The following is a 17,189-nucleotide window of genomic DNA, read 5'->3' on the forward strand; positions in this document are numbered from 1 at the left end:
GTCCCCGAGGACCAGGATTGGGGACGCCTGTAGATGCAGATGGTATTAAAAACAATAGTTTTGCAAAATGATGGCTTTTTTTTTTTTTTAGGCTAGCTTTGAGGTTTACTTGGGCATTAAACTAATATAGTCCTCATTTCATTATTGTTTTAAGCCCGCTTTTTGCAGTGTAGTGATAGATCTGTTCAATTTCAATGAAGAAATTCAGGGCGCCATCTGGTGACCTGTCAGGCTTCCAGTTCTGTCTCACTCTGTTGATCTTTTTTTATTTATTTATTTATTTTTTTGGCCTTTTTTTTTGTTGTTTGTTTTTGTTTTAACTCATTCACTGGCAGCCATTTTCACAGAAGCAATCCCCTTCCCTGTTTGACTGGATTTTGACTGATTTTGCAGGGCTCATAGAATATTGTGTTCTATTGCTGTAAAAACATGGAACCTACCGATTTAGAGTCTCTTCTTTCATCGGGGGGGGGGGAGTATATATCTATCCGTTACCATTTTGCAGCAATTAGCATTAAAATATAGCTCAGTTTCATCATTATTCACAAATCTATTTTGAATTGTGAGTAATTGAGCTTTACACACACACACACACACACACACACACACACATATATATATATATATATATATATATATATATATATATATATATATATATATATATATATATATTTATTATTATTTTTTTTTTTCTGAACATGGCCCTGGTTGCTCTCATTTTCTCTGCTGCCCGTTTGTGTAAAAACTACCATTTTTTTCAACTGTTCTTTGCAGGTGAGAGGCTGCATCAAATCCTGATGCATGCCCTAGCATTAAAAAACAAACAAACGTATAAATTCGTCTTTGGGATACTTCAAACATTTAAAATAGAACGCATTTATATGTTTTTGGGAGCAAATGAGTGTCAGATTGCAACTGTTAAGTGAATTTTGTTGCAACAACCCTGCCAGATGTAAATTACTTTTTTTTTGTTTAAAATAAACGTATAGAAAAAAATGAAGCTTCAAAATCATGAAAAATCAAGCTGGTCTGCGCTTTCAAATGGCCACCGAAAACTTCATCCATCCAGCAACTTTCTTATGCCTCCACATCCCTACATGCTCAAGCTGCCAAAATATATCCACATAAAGCCACCGTTGGCTGGAATATATCCCACGGGGTCGTCGCGGGGCTTTCCACAATGCAACGGGACACGCTGGCCACCAGCTAGCTCGCGAGCTAACAAGCTTCCCACGGAAAGTGACACCTCCTCTCTTGGGAATTGAAACACTTGATCAGTTCTGTTGGCATTGAAAGAAAATGTACTATTTGGACCAGCTTGTGTAGCCAGCTAGCTCATAGCGCATGTTTAAATGGGACAGTCCCAGTTTTGAGTTTTGTATCTGGTCAGCAAGCTAATTCTAACAGTTGTCATTAGTGTTAATTTTGTCAACGAAAATGAGACGGAGACGGAAATGGACTTCACTTAATAAAAACTGGACTAAAATCTATCGACATTTTTAGCTTATTAATTTGACGAAAATAATTTGCTTTTGTGAAATCTTGTCTCTGCTAATCTGTCATGTAACACACCCTGTCAGGTTTCCCTGTTTGACATCTATTGAACACGACATGAAAAGAAGAGAAGACACTCAGTTCAAAGGCTCACGAGGAGACGAACTGACTGATACATTTCACTCATGCACTCTCTGAAAAAAATCCCCTCCTCACCCTCTCTTTTTATTTGGCTTCCACGCCCCTAGTTACACGGGTGTTCCAACCTTTCTAATCTGCAGCTAGCAAGCGCAACATGCACAAACACACGGGACAGACGGTGAAAAGTTAATTAATTAATTAATTAATTAATTAATTAATTAACATTAATCCAATGGCTACAATGTTCCAACAATAATGTTCACCCGTCTGCTAGGTAATTAATTAATTAATTAATTAATTAATTAACATTAATCCAATGGCTACAATGTTCCAATAATAATGTTCATCCGTCTGCTAGCTGGATAATTACTAGCTCATAGCATGGAGCCACAGTAGATTATTGTCCTGACTAAAACTAGAATAAAACATTGACAGTTTTTGTTGACTGAAACTGAATAAAATTATGTATTGTTGGACTAAAATAAAGACTAAAATGCTTCATGTATAGTCTACTAAAAACGGACGAAATAAAAACGGGGTGAGGTTGACTAATTATGATAAAAACGAAACAAGCGTGATTGAAACGACTCAGGCTAAATTTAAAAATGGTGGATAAAATTAACACTAGTTGTTATAACTATTTATAGCATCATGCTGTTTTTTTATATTTTGAAAATCCGGTCACGCATTATTAATAGCTAAGCAACTTCCAATTGCGCCGCATAGATTGTGAAAATCAGTTGAATGCTACCGTCTCAAATCCAACAAATGTTTGGTTTTCACTTTTGAAGCAGTGAAATGCTCGTCCACAAACTCTGCCTGGCAAGATGAAATATGTTGGCAAGCATATTTTCGCTTGATTTGAGATATGTCTCCTTGGCGAGATTTGACTTTTGATTTACCAAGTCCAGTTTTCTGAAAAAATGTCTTTGAAGCCGAGCCAGTGAGGCAGGATTCCTGATTTTTGTTTGAAATGAAGCGCGTACGTTTGCCTGTGAAGATAAACGTGACGATAACGCCGTTTGGCCCGTCGATTGTTTGTTTGCCGATTCGCGGACGCGTGTTTGTGCCGATAGACGGACGCCCAGCTGGGAGAACATTTATTCTCGCAGCGTGATTTTGTGTTTGTACTCGCCGCTGTTTTGTCATCCCGCCTCAGCGGGCGCCTCGCCGCGCATCACCTCCGCTTGTGCTGCGAGTGGCAACACCTTCCAACCTGTTGTCGCCGCGGCGATACGCATGAAGGGGTTTTATTACGCCGACACACCGGCCCGCTTATCCCGCTGCTGGCAAAAAAAAAAATGTCTTTAAAAAGGGGGACATATTATGAAAATGTGACTTTGTAATAGCTTGTATACAAATATTGGTGTGTTTGGAGTTGGTGCACACCCGTCAAGTGTGACATTAAATAACATTAAATCTTTTATCTGCCTTTTTTTTTTTTTTTTTAAACAAAATGCATCTGCAAGCGATTATTATTACGAATGTTGCTGTCACACTTGGGCTAATTTTCATATGGGCACCATTTTTGTGTATGGTGTCGATTTCAGACGGTATCGGAGTCGTCTAACGAACACGTCGTCCCGCTACAGGATTGGCTGGAAATGATCCAGTTGACGTCAAACATTGGAAAGAAAATATTCAAGATGTCTTTTGAATAACAAAATGTAAGGACTGAAATTGCAAAAACTTAAATAAATCTATAAGAATATAACCGCAAAATACTGAATAAATAATAAAATAGATTGACTCAATGATAAATACACAAAATAATTTTCTCAGATGTGACAAAAATTGTCAGTTTAGATTGTTAATGTGTTCCTATTATTAGGGATAGACTGATTATCGGCTGGCCCGATTATCGGTGCATATTTGGCATTTTGACAAATATCGGCATCGGCCATTTTTTTTTTATCTGAAGGCGCATAAAGCTGGTATCTCAGTGAGCAGTGAATACTTGCGAACGTAGCAAATTTTGAGTTTTCATCAGGAGCTGTAAGATGTCATGTCAGTTTTTATTTGTCATATTCAGACAATTTTTGTCTGCAAAGATCTTTTGAAACGTTTTACGAACCCTACAAAAAAAAAAAAAAAAAAAAAAAGCTACAGCAAGTTGCAAAATGTGTTTCAATTGTACATGATCAGTAATTAAGTTGTTAAATTAGTTATAGACAAAATGTTAACTTGTTACTTTGTAAAACTTGTTACTTTGTTGTAAAACGGTTAAATGAATCAAGTATGACTTTAAGTATCAGCGGCTGGTATTGGTAACTTCTACAAGAACCCAATACCTTATATTAACTAATTTCCCAAAAACCCAAACTTGTCCCAAAGACGTATTTCTACGTTTTTTTTGTTTTGTTTTTAATGCTATAGCATATAGAAGGCTTTGATGCAGCCTCTGAACTGAAACGAATGCATGAAGCAGTGGTAGTTATTACAAAAACCAACAGCAGGTGGCAGCAGAGTATAAGAGATCAACCAGGGCCATGTTGCAACAAGCTTTTTGCCAGTGTTTTCACCAGGAATGTGAATGATGAAACTTGGTTATATTCTAATGCTAACTGCTAAACATGCTACTCTAATCTTTCTTTTGGTAGGTTCCATGTTTTTATAGCAATGGAACAGAATATTCTCGGGACCTTGCAAAATCAGTCAGAATCCAGTAAAACAGCCGGGAGTGAAGGGGGTTGCTACAGTCAAAATGGCTGCCAGTCAATGAGTTAAGGTAGGATTAGGGAACAAAAAACATTGGGCAACTTCAAGTGAACTTTAGATTTGCTATAATTCTTTGTGTATTTGTAGAAAATTGTTTCTGATAGCGAGGGGGGAAAACAACCCAAACTAAATGTGCTTTAAGTTCAGTCCAAAGAAAAAAAAAAACCTCTTTCTCCCCTTCCTCTCCCTTTGCCACCACTCAGCTGCCAATCCACAAGCTTTTAAGCACCGTTCTGCTGCGTTGACTGCAGCATAAACAACCAAATAAATAACGGCGCTAATGTTGGGGCATAATTGCGTGTGGTCGTTTCCAAGCGGCGGCCGTAAACAATTGTTTAGCCAGTCAGCAACAAAGCCACGAGACGTTGAATGGAAACATCTGCGCGCTGCCGGCTCGCTAATATGCGCTTCGCATAAAATGACTCCATGGTCATAATTACAGATTTGTTTTCACACCGATCCTAGTACTCACTCTTTGAGTACCTGTTGTACTTCTATATATAATGTTTAATTGAACACAATGACAAAAAAAAAAAAAAAAAGTGAACAAAGATACAAATGATGATTTGCTGATGAGTTAAGCTGCTGCAGTATAGCGCCAACTACTGTTGAGGATAATTTAATGTTAGATTTTTATTTTTTGCTTTAAAGGGATACTTGACTCATTGAACAATTTTCAGCAGTGAAAAGTTCATATTTCGTCCAGAATGAATTTGATAACTTCATTATTTTTAAAAAGGAATTTAAATAGTTTTTTTTTTTTCTCCTTGCTGTCGACTGATGATGACGACATCACCTGTACTGAGGAAGTAGGCAACGACCAATCATGGCTCACCTGTTTTCTGGGGTTGGTCTGTAACTGAGCCATGATTGGTCGTTGCCTATTTCCTCAGCACAGGTGATGTCATGATCAGTCGACAGCAAGTAGAAAAATTACTTGCTAAAGGTACTAATTGTACATGAAAAATAATGACGTTACCAGATCACAAGTAAATAAAAAAATAATAATTTTAATGGGAAAAAAAATGACTGTAAATGAAAAAAACAAAAAAACAAAATAAATGATGAATGAAAAGCATACATAATAAACTAAAAATTATACCAAAATGAAAAAAAACATCTAATAAATGAAAATATATACTGTGCTTATATATATTTATACTGTAATAAGTAAATAAATAAATAAAAAACATTTTAATGGAAAAAATTTATGTAAATTAAAAAAGAACACATGATGAATAAAAAAAACATTGAGAATCTAAAAATCATGACAAAACAAAAACAACAACAACAAAAAACAGATAGAATAAGTGAAAATATATATATACTGTGCTGTATACTGCAATAAATAAATAAAAACTAAAAATACTTTTAATGGAAAAATTAATTAATGGAAAAATGGAAAATGGAAATGGAAAAAAAACAATTGATGAATGAAAAAGCATTCATAATAAATTAAAAATCATACCAAAATGAAAAAAAACATACGTAATAAATGAAAAAAAATAATAATAATTTTTTATATATATATATATATATATATATATATACTGTGCTGTTCACTGTAATAAGTAAATAAAAAAATGACTGTAAATGAAAAAAATACAATAAATAAAACAAAAACATTCATAATAAAGTAAAAATCATACCAAAATGAAAAAAAACAAACAAGCAAAAAAAAAAAAAATATATATATATATATATATATAATTAACAGAATTTGTTTTTTTTTTAATTAACGCAGATTTCCATTATCGCGGGTAGTTTTTGGAACGTGACACCCGCAATAAACGAGGGAACACTGTACCAAGACTTTGAAAAGTAGATCGTTTTTTCAATTGCCCAGAACGTCCTTCAGAAGTGTTTTACCAGTTTTGGGGTCCACCGAGAAGTAGGGCTGTCCGTGCAGGATGCTGTACACCACCCGGGCGCTGTTCCCGTACGTGGGGTCGTCCGCGTCAGTGGCCATCACCTGCGTCACGTACGTCCCTGCAGAGGAAAAAAACAAACACACACACCTGACGTGATTGTAAAATCCAAATAAGCCAAAGATGAAAGACACGGAGCGGTTCTAGTGTCCCGGTTGGGTGGCATCCAGCACAGCCGTTTATGAAATAAGCGGCGGACGCCAAGGAAAATAAAGAGCCACGCTACTGCACGTGCTTGCCAATGCTGTTAGCGTGGCAGCAGTCCAAGCGGCGTAATTACACGTTGGGATCCACCTTGCCTAACAGCATTAGTCATTATTTAGCGCGGCTTTTCAATTCAAAATAAACATGTTTGGAATGGTTTTATCGTCTGAAACATATGGATGCTGTGGAATTACGTGCTGTCAAATTACAATACAAGGCGAGTCAGGCCGATAGTTTCACCGAGAACTGTCGCACTGCTTTTGTGTTGTTAGGACATGTGATGAAAGGAATGCATCATCATTCAATATGCAAAATTTTAAAAAATTACAAAAATGTTCATTTTCGTTACCGCTGCAAAGGTTTAATGATTTTCTCTTTTGCCCTTTAGTTTATCGTAATTGTTGGATGATGTTCATGAGAATACAACACAGGACGTAGATTATTAAAAAAAAGTTTTCAACTGATTATTTGTAAGGTTTTTAAATTCAATTTCACTAAATGACATTGCTTGACCAAATTAGGTGAGGACATTCGGGGTAAGTCAATCGAAAAAAAAATGATTTGTGGAGAGCTGAGAAATGCAATTAAAATGAAATAAATGAACATACTGCAAACCACTAAATACAATTACAAAAAATTATGTTATAAACAAAATAAAAAAAAACATTCAATCTGCACAAAATTATGAGTGAAAAAGTGATGTTTTACAATGTTTTAAAATAATGAACTAAATTATATATTGTACTATTTAAATCAACAAAATTTTGTCAACACAAAATCTAATAAATAATAAGTACAAAAATAAATGTTTTTTTATGGGTGTTAAAAAAATCGATTCAGCAATATATCGCGATATTACAGCGCACAATTCTCAAATCGATTCAATAGGTGGCCAAATCGATTTTTTAAACATTCATTTATACTGATTAGTATTTTCTAAATTTCAGTTAAAATAAAAAATAAAAAATCGGAACAACCAACTATAAATTCGTATCGGGATTAATCGGTATTGAATGACCTATATTTCATGATGTGAATTGAATTGTCAGGCAGGAGGCAATTCACTCCCTGAATGTTTTCCATTCTAAATGGACTGAAATGATCCAACTTAACAATAAACAAAAATCAATCGTATACAAAAACTATACAAAACTAATCATGGATAACTCAATTAAAACATTTTCAATTTGAACCAAATTATGTATCGTTCATAATGTAACACTGCTGACTACTGTGGCTCAAAAAGTCTGTGTTCTGCATACCATATTGTGTACTGAACTAGAGATATGTATTGATCTTATGATGAATATACAGATCAACAGCAAATGTTAATCAATACTGTTCCTTCCACGTATCCACGACATGCAGGATGCATGGCCATGCTAATCTGGTTAAAGCAGCTGCATAGGAAACTAGACTACGTGCAATTTCTGCAGAAATTGTGTGGGAATGCTGAAAGTTAATACCTGAATGCAAAGCTGAATGCTTATGAAGGAAATTGAAGGATAAATTCTGTGAAAATTACATAATTAATTAGCTATTAATTAATACTACTACTACTAGTCATAGTAGTAGCTGACTAGTAGTAGTAGTAGCAGTAGTCCGGTCAAGTCATCTTTATTGTGGGAATGGTGAAGCATTCCCACATGTGTTATTGTGATTTTTATTCTCCACACTTTTGTTGCCACATAACCACTCCCACATAATACTTCCAATTTACATTGTCCAAATGTCAACTAGCTTCAAAAGTTCACGCCTCCCGGGGTATATACCATCTGATTCCACATTGCTTGCAGTTTTGCACAATTTTAAATGTTTAATATCAACTTTTCCCCATTTATTTTCAATGGGACAGACATTGAACTTTTTCTAAGTATCACTTTCCACGTCCACTTCCACACATATAACTTATCATCATTACCAGGTGTTCTGTGGCACAGTTGGTAAAGTGCATTGCCTAGTAACCAGGAGGTCATAATTTCATAATTTATCTCTCCATTCATTTCATAAGCATTCCACATGCATTCAAATCTTAGCATTCAGCTTTCAGCATTCCCACGCAATTTCTACAGAAATTGCACTTAGTCTAGTTTATATAGTGCTTTCAAACAGCCTTAGCTGTCACAAAGCGCTTTACAGAAACACGGAATCAGCCGATATATACTATTAGAACTTTTGAAGCAAATTGAAATTTGAACGGTATAAATCGGAAGTATTGTTTGGGAGTTGTTTCTTGACAAAAAAGTGAGGAGAATAAAAATCAGACTAACATATGTGGGATGCGTTCAGCATCCCCACAAAAAGCTTGATCCTGTGAGCAGCATGCAGCAATAACATTTTAACATTAGTGGCTAACAATGCCGCCATGGTACGGAGACCCCCGACGTGAGCAGAGGACGTCCAAAGTCCTCAGCGCTTCCCGTGTTTGCACATCTTTAAATAGAACGTGTCCGCCGGAGGCCGTTGACAGTCCCCAGCGATGGGAGCGACCAGGAAGAACATTATGCATCATAAAAAGTACCTGCTGGAATTCTAGAACAGTAACTAATCCAACTCATGTATGTGGATGAATGTACCGTGTGTATTAGGGGTGTCAGAATTAGTGTGTTCATTTTGAGTTACATTAAAGTTCTTTTAATGCCACTAATTTTTTTAACGTCTTCCTGGCTGCCACTTACTTGAAAATTCTGTACTGGGAGAATTCCAGTGGCGACAGATACACCGACGTCAAAATTTAGCAACAATAAATGTAATATTAATGCATAAATTTGTGGCGACTGGGGTCAAGCTGTATTTTACAATTCTAAAAATGTGCAGAATTTCACAACTTCATGTTAGAGATTAGATATGAACAGAAAAAAATGCACTGAGATGTCACCGTCTTACACATGCAATTGTGCCATCTAATGGCAGAAATATGACCAACACAAATCAATATCACAGTATTTTTTACCGTGCAGTCCATCTTTTTAATTTTTACGTACTCAATTTTATGAATTATTATGAGATTGCTTTGTCAATGACGAAAAGAACCAGACATATTTTTAATTAGTTTAACATTTTTTCATTTCGTTTAATATTTTATGCGAACGAGAGTATGAAAAGGTAGGAAAAAATGTACATTTTATTGAGATTAATTGTGAGTTAACTATTGAAGTAATGTTTGTAATGCATTTCAACGTCACCCCATGAGACTTAAGCGACAATTATGGTCGACGCGGGGGTTCCACTCGGACACCCTGCCCCCGCCGTCGCCGCCGCTGACAAACGAGCCTAATAGCACAGCGCGCTGCAGTGTTACCGTGGCAACCCAAGCCTGAAATAACTACCTGTGACCGACTTGACGTCAAAGTGACACACAGATTGCAGATATGTTATGTACTTAAGTCGACTGTCACATTGTAACGTAGCGTCGCGTCAGACCACTTGGGGTGCAAATTGAACCGTTGGCACAGTGATTGGATGGCATGAAAAGCCTCTTATTGGAGACATTGATAACTTGTGGGATTATAAAGCCAGGAGTTTAGAACACATTTTTTTCGCTATTTGCCAAAAAATACACCGATTTGGTGTGAGGGTAGGAGATTCATTTTGAACAAAAAGAGGTTCAGACCATTTCCGACAAGGAATTTCATCCATCCAAATTAAAATCAGACATATATATATATATATATATATATATATATATATATATATATATATATATATATATATGGGGTGTGAATTGGCTAGTACCTGACTATTTGATTTGCATCACGATTCATAGGTCATGATTCGATTCGATACTGATTAATCCCAATACAAATTTCGAAGTCAATTATTGCAGTTTTTTTTACTCAATTTTAAAAAATACTAGTCTGTAAACTTGTTCATGTACACTGTCAGATTTTTATGAAAATGCATTATTTATTTATCTGAAACTTCAGTCTTATAGCTGTGAGCCACTGTATTTAACAAACATGTTGTAATCTGTTTAATCTTTGAACAGCATCGAAATAAAATATTAAGGCTTAATTTTGCATTAATGTAACATTCTTCCATGCTTAAGGTTTGAACCCTAACCCTAAGACGTTCTGTTGAATATTTTTTTCATCAAAAAAATGAATGTTTAAAAATCGATTCGAACACTTATTGAATCGATTCGAAAATTGCACACTGTGAATATCCCGATATATTGGTGAATATATTTTTAACACCCCCCATATATATATATATATATATATATATATATATATATATATATATATATATATATATATATATATATATATATATATATATATATATGTCATATGACATCTGTCAGGAGGTCGGCCATTTTGGTTTAAAGTCATGTCGGGTAAATTCCAGCGCTTCTTCTCCAAGGTAGTTTGCAATCGGAAACCGGCTACATTACAGACGAACGACTCGAAATTGTGAAGCCGTTGATGAAATGCCAAAGTGTTAATTTTTGAAGGATTTTCCTGCTTGTTGATGTGTTGTTTATGTTTCCTGCAAAGTGACTAGGAGTGCAAATTAAGCTGTAAATTAGCCATAAAACATTTTTTAAAATGAACGTTTAAAATCGGCCTTCAAATGTTGTATATAAATGACCTTTTTTAATGATATATCATTTTTGAATGTCTCGTTATCATTTATTGTCATCTCCAGTCAAGCGTGAGCTGATGTTTTAAATGTGTCATGTGAATGAATCAATTATATTATTAAATCTTGTTGATAACAGGAGGGAAAAATCCATCAGACGTGTTTGTGGGATAATCACTTTTCAGCTAATTAGCTGTCTGTCAATCATCTCATTATCGGGAGTGCCGTTGCCACGGCGACACGAGCATTTTTTTTAACCTGCGGTAAACACTTTGAGCATGTGTTGTTCTCCCTTTATTAATTTATTTATTTCATTTGTTCCTGCTTTGAGGGCGTCATTGCCATTCTGACAGGAGAGAGAGCAACTCTTCTTCCGGCGAGTTACCTTGATCTGCTCTCACGGGGATTGGCCGTGAATAGCAGCCTCGCACTCTCTCGTTCTCGCTCTCAAATGTCAGGAGTCCGCAGGGCGAGTGAGGCGGTTGTAGCTCACCTGCGACTCTCCAAGCAAACTCCACTCACTCTTTGCTTTGTCTTTAATGTTTGGATTTATCCGATCAAGCGGAGAAGATGTGGGGTGATATCCGTGCAACAAGAGAGCAACTAGATGTTTATGCTACTATAACACACTTCCCCAATACTTTTGAATTAAGCATCTAAAACTAGATTAAAACCCTAACCCGGTCTTCAAATCCTACTTTGAAATCCTTAGCCTGGCTTGAAACCCTGACTTGAAAGCCTAACTCAAGCTCGAAGCCCAAATGTGAAGCCATAACCCCAGTTTGAAACACTAACATAAAAGTTGAAACCCCAAATTTTGTATAAAACCTTCAACCTAAACCTACCTAAACCTTAAACCTACTCCGTAACCATAACCAGGGCTTGAAATCCTAAATTGAAACTAGTGTTGTTCCGATACCTTTTTTGGCCCCCGATACCGATACCGATATCCAGTTTTGCAGTATCGGCCGATTACGATACCATACCGATACTTACGGGGGGGTTTTTTCCACATGAAAAAGCTGTCCCGCTATTGATTCAGAGCATTCAAGGGCCAATAGGATATCTTAGATCGGCATGTAGTGAACATGTGACATACCAGTGAATGTCGTGCACGAGCAAGACACAAGATGCTGCATCCAAAATCCTATATTAGTGTTGGAATTAATAGTATCGGCATGTTACTTGTGAGTAGTCACCGATACCGATACCACTGTTTTAATGCAGTATCGGCACCTCTGCCGATACCAGTATCGGTATCGGAACAACACTAATTGAAACCCAAAACGTGACTTGGAACCTTGAACTAAAACTGAAACGTTAACCGTCTAATTTGAAAACAGCAATAACAAACGTAACCTAGTTTAAAAAAAACGTGATTTGAAACCCAAACTATGACACTTTTGAAAAACAAAATAATTCCCCGCTGAGTCAGATTGAGCCGCATCTTTTGATACCTCATTTGTGCCGGTACATACAACGGTTCGAGCCGCATTTTGTCTGACAAATTCTGGTAAATAAAGAAAAATAATAAATGCCTGCTTTGCTTCGCAAGCGGTCGCTCCGCTACTGCTTTGCTACACAGCAGTCAATAAAAAGAAAAAAATAAATCCTGGCTTGAGACCTAATTTGAAATCCAAACCCTACAAACTTTACAACCGCAACTTGAAACACTAATTTGATACCTCCCGTATTTTGAAACTCTAACCTACTAACCTTTTAACCCTAGTCTGAAAAACCATAACTTAGCCTTATCCCTGGTTCAAAACCTTCATTTTAAACCTTAACTCTAGTTTGAAACCCTACTTGAACTTGTTAGTCAAGTCCGTGTTTGAGACCGCCTCCTCTCTCTGACATCCATCTTCCTAAGTGTATTGCTGTCCGTCTTGTTATCGCTTTAGGGAACTCCAGCAACATAATAAATCCACTCAACTTTTCTGCTGACTCCGCAAATGTGTCATGTTTAGCACGCATTGACTCCGTCGGCGTGATCGCTGTCGATGATTCGCCGGCCCCCGGGGGCAGCAGAACTCAGGAAGGGGTAGGACGGCTCTGGATCGGTACCGACTGACTCAGCAGAAGACGAAAAGTAGCAAACCGGACTTCTCGAGGCGCTTTTGAATATTTCCGAGGTCCCGGTGACTGATGTCGCCGTGTTTTCCTTCAAAACAAGAAAATGACCTGAATTATTTATTCAGACTCGTCCCCCCCACCCTCGGATCCAGGGCCCTCCCCGGGGCTTCGGTGACCTTGGAGATGATTTCACTTCTACAATTACAAACGCGATTCCGCATCCGGCGTGAAGGTGAACGCCGGCTTTGCTTGGGAAAACAGTGACGCGGAAATTGGACTCACTAAACTCTGAACAAAGAGAGCTGACTGCGGGGGAAACAAATCTGCCGCTTCATTATGAAAGCCATCAACAAATACACGACATTTATAGCTCATCAACATCAGGCGGTGCACTGACGTTGCACTAATTATGCAACGTTCGTCATCCGCTACTCTCCGGTATGAACTTTTTCTTGTGCAATTTATTTTATCTGCTTTGCCGGCAACATTTGGTGGCAGGTCGCAGTCTTTGCGTCAGGTGTTTTTGTAAGCCGGGTGAACATGACACATGATGATCCTTTCTGAAAAGATACAACTTGAAATGTATTAGACAACATGTAAAATCCTGCTGCCGCTGCCATCTTGACATGGCCCCTGAAGGCTTTTTGGGGAAATACTTCCAACTTTGCGACATCAGAGCTTCGATGCTTCCCCTTTTGTTCAGCAGCAGCCTGGAAGAGTGCACTTTGTCGACGCATCGCTGCCTTTCCGACAAGTGGGCCGACAGCGCAACTTGGAAAACACAGCGGACCTTGGAACCCATCAAGAAAATCTTTCATGAGAATGTTGGACCTTTGATTTGTTTGAATCTTGAATTATTTGCTCCCATTTCATGACAACTATAACTTGTTTATCCTTTTCAATTTTAATTCCTTTTAGATAAGCAGGGGTTAGTTCAGGGACAACTCTTGAAGAAGGACAAATTTTTTTTTTTTTTTTGGTCAGTCAAACTTAGATTTGATATTTTGAGGGATCTCATCTGGGGCTAACCTGGCAATTGATTGATATTGCGCTTCACTCAAGTGATTTCTGCACAATATCCATCTGGTACGGTAATTTGCTCGGGAAAGGCGGAACATTCTGTACAATAATTTGTGCTGTTTGGTTGATGCGGCATTCTACATGTTTGTTTTAACCAATCACGACCATGAGTAAAAAAAAAATCGTGTTCGTTCTTGCCGAAGGGGGGGGCACGAACATTTTAGCAGCTAGAAATGCACGAAGCGCCTCTCGCTGTTCAAAATTCAACAAGGAAACGGTGAGTAATTCTGCAAGAACAAAATTAATTGTTGTGTCCATTCGTCCATGTTGGGTTTGTTTGTTTGCCCCGGCGTCTGCGCTGGCTTCCTGGTTTCATCACAGTTGCTTGTCCCGCCCCAAACACAGCGTCGCTCTATGAGTGATCCGAACCACCAGTGATCAATGGGAGTAGTACAAGATGTATTCTCCGCAGTTTGTGAACTCACAAATACCGTGAGAATTCATCTTGCGAGACCAAGGTTAATCTGGGGCACCTAAGAATCAAATTGCATGTGTTGGCAAAATTTGGTGAGGATACACTTCAGATTTGAAAGAAAGAAAAGCATCTGACCTTTAACATTTAACACATGAAAGTGCACTTTGTACATTTGTCTTCCGGCAACTTTTCATCACATCACCGCCCTGCCAGTGTTTTCATTTAAGGCCTTCAAGCAGTATTTATTTGGGAAGGGACAGGCTTTCACCTACCGCTGATTAGTAGTTACACCTCATTGCCGCTGAAAATTAAAAGCGGAGTTCCCCAGGGCTCCGTTTGCATTTACTCCCTGTTGCGTGGGTAATGAAGGCCAATGGAATATCATTATTCATTCCGACGACACATCGACCTAGATCTTACCCAAGAAGCACACTGAACAAATGCCAGACAGATAGAATTTCACTTCAGAGCCAAGAAGATGGTCATAAAAATCTATGTGTATTTATATCTTTATTATCTACATAGTATTTTCTCGTCTTTTTGTCCCTCAGACTTTTAGTGCTATTCATTTTGTGACCCAATGACCCCAAATTTTGGGAGTCTTTTGCAGTGAAGTATTTTATAAACTGATATATAGTAGTTTATAAACTGATACGTTAAGGATTTCCAACAAATATTGATCTGTTTAGATTGCCCGTCATCCAGGTCTTGGTAGTGTGCAAAAGCTGACGAGGAAATTGGACTCTTCTTGGCTGTTGAAGACATTTCACCTTTGACCAAAATAAGTTTCTTCAGATCTAAATCTTTTGTGTAATGTTCCTCTACTTATGTTTCTGGTTTTGTTACCCACAAGTTACAATTAAGTTTCCTTTGTTGTTACCAGGTGCGGCTGGTTAATGGCGGTTGTGTGTGTTGTGTTATGGGAAATCCACTAAACATGCCGCTTTGCCATCAGGCAGGTGAATAAAGGATCGCCATGCAAAACAGCTTGTTAGTGGCCATTTTATCCACAAGAAGATGGAATAAAGTTGGCCAACAAGTGTCCAGTTGGAACTATTCCAACTTTTTTGCAGAACACTGTACTGTACGAGTTGGAGACATGTCCTCTGTTTACTAATTTAACACAAAAGTTTCACAATACTGGAAGCAATCCAAAACAATTGTTTGCTTTGCTGGTGTTTGCTGCCTTACCCACGGGCGACATCTCGGGAACGGTGGCTCGATACGGCCCCTCCAAGAACTTTGGCTCGTTGTCATTGATGTCTTGCACCTTGATCACAAACTCGGACTCGGGCTCCAGGGGTCTGTTGCTGTTGAGGTCGACGGCCTGGGCGCGTAGCGTGTAGTAAGGCTTCTCCTCGCGGTCCAGACTCCGTAAGGCGTGGATGTCCCCCGTGGTTTGGTCAATGGTGAAAATGGAGCCGGCGCCTTCGCCCGAGAGCGTGTACTTGACCGCGCTGTCGCCCTGATCCAGGTCAGTATGCAGCTGCGGGACAAGAAAGCGCGAGAAAGACAGGTTTAGCGCAAACACTGACACAGATAATGACACGGCGAGAACTCTGGGTGGGGGAAGAGCTGTCAGCGAATGCGACTCGTCTGGGACGGCGGAGAGAAACTCAAAGCTCGACAAGACGCTGTCAAGAGAAAAAGCAAATGATTGCGCTGTCAGAATGTTCCATTGACTAATGAGGATAAATCTCTCATAAATAATACATGGCCACTGCGGAGATTAAGACCTGATTTTATTCATGTGCGACACTTTGGTGTGAAGCACGTTTGTCTCCAAGGCCCAACAACAAGGAAGTACTTCGCAGCTAACGGACCACGCTGACCTATGACTGCGTCTTTCTTGTAGTTGCTCTCATGCTTGTCGACGCATCCTGTGCCAAGCGACAAAAGTTGCGTTTACTTCAGATCAGTCATCAAACTGAAGGTTCACTCAAGAGTCAATGTCCTCTTATTAGCTTCTGATGTCTGTGCTAAAAACTCAATCGTTGACCTTTCTAGTAATTACGTCCGGCTGGGACATCATTGGCACACTCACGTTTTCGCCGCACTACCTTCTCCGCGCCACCACTGATGTCATGATCCACAGGATCGAGGAAACGCAGAGTTTACACCAGCCTCCCATAAATGTCGTTTGAGGTACTCAAATTCCGTGTAGCTATTAGCGCTGGTACTAGTGCTGTTTATCAATGAGTCTCATTTCAATAGAGGTGGGCAATTTCTCTGCTAAATATACACAAATTACTTCATTTACGTACGCGCAAAAACCACTGGCGCAACGGCACGCATTCTGTTCAGCAGCGCAGTTAACTGTTTGACCACCAAAAACATTTAATGATGTTTGCAAAAACCCTAATGAATGCCGCCATAAATGTTAATTGACGTCAACTGTTATTAATATTATAATTTTTTTAATCAATGGGCAGTGCAACGTCTTGTGGAGCGCTGCCTGATCAATGGAGTTATGAAATCAAAAACACCCACTAACTATGGCCAGCAGATGGCAGTATTGTATCTCTTTTCAAAGGGCTAAAAATGTATGA

General features: G+C 38.2%; 1 protein-coding gene across 1 annotated transcript in view; it reads right to left on the bottom strand.

The window, feature by feature from the left end:
• LOC144009393 (cadherin-12-like) overlaps positions 1-17,189 on the bottom strand; it is a 221,921-nt gene that overhangs the window by 134,942 nt on the left and 69,790 nt on the right. The window contains exons 3-4 of the mRNA XM_077509117.1: positions 15,832-16,126; positions 6,226-6,345 (exon numbers count right to left, since the gene is read on the bottom strand). Coding sequence (XP_077365243.1) covers positions 6,226-6,345; positions 15,832-16,126 — 415 coding nt within the window. The remainder of the gene's footprint in view (positions 1-6,225; positions 6,346-15,831; positions 16,127-17,189) is intronic.

Source organism: Festucalex cinctus, chromosome 20 (genome assembly GCF_051991245.1).
Source record: "Festucalex cinctus isolate MCC-2025b chromosome 20, RoL_Fcin_1.0, whole genome shotgun sequence".
NCBI lineage: Eukaryota > Metazoa > Chordata > Actinopteri > Syngnathiformes > Syngnathidae > Festucalex > Festucalex cinctus.